This window comes from Miscanthus floridulus, chromosome 8 (assembly GCF_019320115.1).
Source record: "Miscanthus floridulus cultivar M001 chromosome 8, ASM1932011v1, whole genome shotgun sequence".
Taxonomy (NCBI): Eukaryota; Viridiplantae; Streptophyta; class Magnoliopsida; order Poales; family Poaceae; genus Miscanthus; species Miscanthus floridulus.
In genome coordinates, this window is record NC_089587.1 from 133,176,947 (window position 1) to 133,183,556 (window position 6,610).

Here is a 6,610-nt window from a genome sequence, read left to right on the forward strand (position 1 = left end):
GTCTTCACCTAAGCTAGACTACACCCTAAGCTAGTGCTAACATGAAGAAGGAAAGGGAATGGGTGAGAGAGCAGAGCGGCGGTGAGCTCACCGTGACGGTGGCCATGGAGACAGTGAACTCTGACGAGGCAAGAATAGCGAAATTCACCCTCACCGTGGCTTGTCCGGTCTAGCAAACAAGTCAAGCAGGTATGGAGGAATACGATAGAGCTCATAGCTAGCTGGAGGCAGCAGTGGTGTGGTGGCGAGTGACCTCGGCAAAGGTGACGCTCTCGACGGCAATGGTGGTGGCTCGGTGCTTTGCTTTTGCGGCTCACACGCGGTAGCGGGACAAGCAAATGAAGCGAGCGAGAGCAGCAGTGCGTCGTGGTGTCTTCATGGTCACGATAGCCTGACAAATGGGGACACCATAGGCATACGGCTGCCAAATGGCATGCATGGCCAGCGCACTGTCAGCCATGACCGCGTGAACATGGTGGCTATCAGACCTTGCATCAGTCACCTGATAAGCTGATTTCATGCCCTCCTAACTCCTAAACCACAGTCATTTAGTACAAGCTCCATTAATTAAAGTGGTAGAGCTATAGGTAAGATCCAACATTGCCAATATCAACATCATCTAAAACTTCATGGTTTTCAAACTATAAGGAACCAAAGTAGCTTACACGAAAATAGAAAAGCGTTGAAAGACTTAGAAATATTTTTTAGGTTTCGACCAGCACTACATTGACTTTTGTGATCCAAATTCAAGCATGTTAGGAACTGAACTAGCCTATGACCCAAAAATAAAAGTTGTTACACTCCTCAAGTACTACAACTTTGTTTTAAGGTGGACATCCATCCAAAGTTTTTAAAATGCAATTCAACTCCAGTCAAACATACCACATGAAATTGGTGCTTTACACTATAGGTATGACTTAGAGACCAAACTAGCTTTAGTCATGAATACCAAAGTAGTTCCTAGTGACATTATAAACATGTTATATGCATTCCTAAGGTTCCACAATCATTTCATACATTGATCACATGTAAATCCTAGGTCAAACTCAGCATATCATCACTTAGTAGCTTAATTAGGCAAAGTAATCCACATGAACACTGTTCCAATAGGCATCCTAAGTGTAGCTAATGTGTTTTAGTGACCAACATCAACCACTTGCACTCAATCACACAAGATCATAAGCATGCACATAGGGAAAACATAAAATAACAAGTCATGTTTCACAAGTTTCAATTGCATGTTTCATATGTGAAAGCTCATATAGGAATGCTTGATGCTTATGCTCATGAAATGCAAGTGCAATTATGCAAACCTAACACCTAGGGTATTACACCGAGCATAATACTGGCACCCTTCATAGGTGCATATGATCTGCTCAGTGTCGGTTACCGTGGTAGGCCAGTAGAAGCCCTGTCGGAACGTGTTTCCGAGCAGGGTTCTAGGCGCGGCATGGTGACCACACACTCCACCGTGGATATCGCTCAGCAAATGCTTCCCCTGTTCGATGGTGATGCAGCACTATAGGATCCTAGTGTGACTTCAGTTGCACAGTTTGCTCTCCATAAGAACAAAGGACTTAGCACGACGTGCAAGCCGTTAAGCCTCCATCTTGTCTATCGGCAGCGTATCATGGAGGAGGTAGTTGAGGTAGGGCATCCTCCAATTGACCAAAGGGTCAAGCTCTGTCATTGGGTCCTTTTCAAGCTCCATGACTTTGGGACCAGATGGAGCCGATGGTTGGTCATCCCTTGAGCCTAGAATGGGTGGACCATCACCAGCTTGTTCTAACCCCTCGTAGCAAACTGAGGGCTTGTGTTGGTCACTGATGAAGACACCCATTGGCACCGGCTCCTAGCCGAACACCACCTTTGCCAACATGTCGGCCATCTCATTGAGGCGCCTCAAGATGTGGTTGAGCTCAAGGCCATTGAAATTGTCCTCTAGCTAGCAGACTTCTTAGTAGTATGTAGCCATCTTGGCATCATGGTAGCTTGACTCCTTCATTACTTGGTTGACGACCAGCTAGGAGTCACCCTGGATGTTGAGGCATCAGATGCCCAACTCAATGGTGATGCATAAGCCATTGATGAGCGCCTCATATTTGGCCACATTATTGGAGGAGGGGAAATGGAGGCAACCCTTGTACCTCATGCATACCCTGAGGGGTGACATGAAGACTAGCCCCACGCTAGCGCCTTTCTTCATCAGCGATCCGTCGAAGTACATCATCTAGTACTCTTGGTCGACGACCACTGGTGGCATTTGGACCTCGGTCCACACTTCCACAAAATCAGCCAATACATGGGATTTGATGGCCATCTAGGAGGTATACACAATGCCTTGACCCATCAGCTCGAGTGCCCACTTCATGATTCTTCTCATGACATCCTAGTTTTGGATGACCTCACTAAGGGGGAAGGATGTCATGACCGTCAACGGATGTGACTCGAAGTAGTGGTGTAGCTTCCTTTTGGCGATGAGGACGGCGTATAGGAGCTTCTAGATTTGGGGGTAGCAGGTCTTAGAGTTGGATAGGACCTCGCTAATGAAGCTCATAGGGCACTGTACTTTAAGGGCATGCCCCTCTTCTTCTCGCTCCACTATTAGGGTGACACTAACCACCTATGTGGTGGCTGCAATGTAGAGCAGAAGGGGTTCTCCATCGGTAGGAGGAACTAGGATTGGAGCCTTTGTCAGAAGCTGCTTGATCATGTCAAGTGCCTCCTAGGCCTTGGATGTCCATTTGAAGTGGTCGGCCTTCTTCAAAAGTCGATAAAGGTGGATACCTCAGTCGCCAAGGCATGAGATGAAGTGGTTGAGCACAGCGAGGCACCCTGTAACTCGTTATACCCCCTTCATATTTTGAATCGGGCCCATCCTCGTGATTGTTGAGATCTTCTCTGGGTTGACTTTGATGCCATGCTCGGAGATGATGAAACCAAGCAACATGCCCCTCGAGACCTAAAAAATGCACTTCTTGGGATTGAGTTTGATGGCATTTGCTAGGAGTTTTGTGAAGGTTTGCTCAAGATCAGCTATGAGGTGGTCAACCCGTTTAGACTTGACCATGATGTCATGAACATAGGCCTCAATAGTCTGCTCGATGAGGTCCCCAAAACACTTGAGCATACAATGCTGGTACATAGCCCCAGCATTCTTTAGACTAAAATGGCATTGTGACATAGTAGAATGATCTAAAGGGGGTGATGAAAGATGTCACGAGCTGGTCAGACTCTTTCATCGCAATTTGATGGTACCCGGAGTACGCATCAAGGAAATAGAGGGTTTCGCTCCCTAAGGTAGAGTCAACTATTTGGTCTATGCATGACAAAGGAAATAGATCCTTTGGGCATGCTTTATTGAGACCCATGTAGTTAACACACATCCTCCATTTCCCACTCTTCTTTCGTATAAGAACAGGATTGGCTAACTACTTTGGGTGGTACACTTCCTTGATGAATCCGGCAGCCAAAAGCTTTGCGATCTCCTCATGATGGTCCTGCATTTCCCCTCATCAAAGTGATGCAGGCGCTATTTCATCGGCTTGGAGCATAGGCAAATATTCAAGGTGTGCTTGGCGACTTCCCTCTAAATGCCTAGCATGTCCGAGGGTTTCCACACATAGATGTCTTTGTTGGCATAGAGGAAGTTGACGAGCACGCTTTCCTATTTAGAGGAAAGTGTGGTGCCAATGCACACCACCTTGCCCTCGGAGCTGCTGGGATCTATAAGGACCTTCTTTGAGCCCTCCACTAGCTCAAAAGACCCGGTCGACCTCTTAGGGTCGAGCGCTTCTTCAGTGACCTCCTTCCTAATGGCCATGAGCTCTCTAGAGGCGACGATTGCCACGGCATGATCACAGCACTCGACCTCGCACTCATAGGCACGCTGGAAGGAGGTGCTGATAGTGATGACCCTATTAGGGCTCGACATCTTCAGCTTGAGGTAGGTGTAGTTGGGGATGGCCATGAACTTCACATAGCATGATTTTCCCAAGATGGCATGGTAAGTTTCATGGAACTCAACCACTTTGAAGGTGAGGGTCTTCGTCCTATAGTTGGATGGACCCCCGAAGGTGACAGGTAGATCGATCTGCCCAAGTGGTATGGCCCACTTTCTAGGTATGATGCCATGGAAAGGAGCTCCAATTGGTCGGATGCACACCCAGTCGATGCCCATAGCATCGAGCGTCTTGGTGTACATGATGTTGACCCCGCTACCTCCACCCATTAGTACCTTGGTGAGCCACTTTATACCGATGATCGGGTCGACCATGAGCAGGTATCTCCCTAGTTGTGGGACGCTCTCTAGGTGGTCAATCTGATAGAAGGTTATAGCAAACTCTGACCACCAGAGGAAGATAGGCGTGGCTGGTTTGATCGTATAGACCTCATGGAATGCAACCTTCTAGTGGCGCTTGGAGTTGTAGGCCACCAAACCCCTAAAGATCATGAGGTAGCCATCTGGCGTTGTAAAGCTGCCGTCCTTCTCCTTGGCGTTGTCTATGGTTGGGTCGGGGTCCTTCCCGTGCTCCCCTTTCTTGGAGCCTCTAGATAAGAAGTGTTTCATGAGGCTGTAGTCCTTATATAGATAATTGATGGGGAAGGCATGGTTCATCCATGGCCCCTCGAGTAGTTTTTCAAAGTGGTTCGGAGTGCCCTCCGTGGGCTTCTGACCACCCCTATGGTCAGCGACAGCCATAAGTGAGCCCTTACACCACTGCTTGTTCTTCTTTTTAGCGTGACAATTGGAGATGCCTTCGCCAACATCCTTGTCTCGCTTCACCTTGCCCTTGAGGCGGTCAAAGATCGCTCCGATCGCTTCTTCACCCAAGGCATGGCTAGTGGCGATGTCGAGGAGTTCCTTGGTTGTTCATGGGCCCTTGCATCCTAGCTTGTGAACCAAGGACTCATAGGTAGTCCTAGATAGGAAAGATCCTATAACATCAGCGTCGTCGATGTTAGGTAGCTCATTGCATTGCCAGGAGAAGTGCCGGATGTACCCATAGAGAGTTTCTATAGCCTTCTATCGGTAGTTCTTGAGGTCCCATGGGTTCCTAGGGCGCTTGTATGTGCCCTAGAAGTTTCCCACAAAGATCTCCTTTAGGTCCACCCAACTTTGGATTCTATTGGACAAAAGGTGTTCCAACCATGTTCATGCCAAATCGACCAAGAACAATGGAAGGTTGTGGATAATTAAATCATCATTATCTACACCACTAGCTTGGCAGGCAAGCTAATAACCCTTGAGCCATAGTCTGGGGTTTGTTTCCCTAGAGTACTTCAAGATGTTGGTTGGTGGTCAGTACCTTGGTGGGAAGGCAGCATTGAGGATGTGTTGGCTGAAGGCCTAAGGCCCTGGTAGGTCAGGGCTTGGGCTTTGGTCCTCTCCACTATCATAGCATCCACCACAATGAGGTGATAGCCATAGCTAGCTCCCTCTCTTAGGTCACTGTAGGTATGCCTACGGGCATCGAGGGTGTTGTGTGCATTACTGTTGCGACCAAGATGCTGATGCACTAGGACCACAATACGTAGTCTACCACCTTGTGACGCCTAGTGGACCGATGCATCCCTACCGGGGTGCTCCAAGGGTGTGTGCTGGCCGGTGTCGAGCTCGCATCACCAAGATAATGAGCTCTCGGCCTGCTATGCCACCGCATGCTCGAGCAGCATGCGAATCTTGTAGTGGGCCCAATGATCCTAGGGCATCATGGCCTCTGGAAGACAATGGAGCAAGGATGCCATAGCGGTGATGTTCTGGCTTGCCTAAGCAAAGTGAGGGAGGGCTTCATCATCCACGATGATCCTTCGGTTCACGCCATGGGCCATGTCGCATGCGCGCCAACCGTCTCCATGGCGCTCGATCTCCTAATTGAGCTCCACATGTTCCTGCTCGAGCTAGAGTCATGCTTCCTTGAGCTCTTGGTGTCAGGCTTTTAGCTACTCCACCCACATGGGAGGTGGGGCCACTATCTCCCCCTTGGCCTTGTTGTTGAGGTCATTCATTGGGGTAGCCTCCTCCTCATGGATGCTCTCAACATGTCCCTTAGGGGTACCTGTCATGAAGCATTCATGAGAGGGGTGATGGCTCGCCCTGCTAGAATTAGAGCTAGAGGGTGACTCCAGCTCCTCTATGAGAAGGTTGTGGAAAGACTCCATGATGTGTTCGATCACCCCCATGAACTCATTGTTCATGGGGGATGGGATCATGCGCTACCCCACAATGTGGCCAACTGTCTCTGTGGCATTGCAGAGATCGAACAGGAGCACTGTCGGGGTGCTCCAGATGAGGTATTCCAAGGAGAACAACTCTCTCCTAGTAAGTTGTGCCATGCAATTGGTGAATGAGAGGTGAGGTGGCACAGGTCCTCCTGAGAGAGTTGGGGCCCTAGGAAGACACCGAGCTGATGCTCCAACCTTCCATAGTCAAAATTGAGGAGCTGGCCGCTTTTGAGGGTGTGGGCCTCCGGCGCATGTAGCCGCAGCTCCTCAAGCATCTCAGTGATCACGTCGAGGCTAGTGGAGTGGAAGGGTTGAATGATGACAGGCTCCTGCGCTAGCTCTCCGTTCGCCATGATGATGAAGTCTAGGTCCCCAAAGCGCACGT

General features: G+C 49.2%; 1 protein-coding gene across 1 annotated transcript; it reads right to left on the bottom strand.

Annotated features, from left to right (window-relative positions):
• Positions 1–3,667: 3,667 nt before the first annotated feature.
• LOC136469901 (uncharacterized) lies at positions 3,668–4,276 on the bottom strand. The gene has a single exon (XM_066467922.1). It carries the CDS (start codon positions 4,274–4,276, stop codon positions 3,668–3,670), a length of 609 nt encoding a protein of 202 aa, XP_066324019.1.
• Between the last annotated feature and the right edge of the window lie 2,334 nt (positions 4,277–6,610).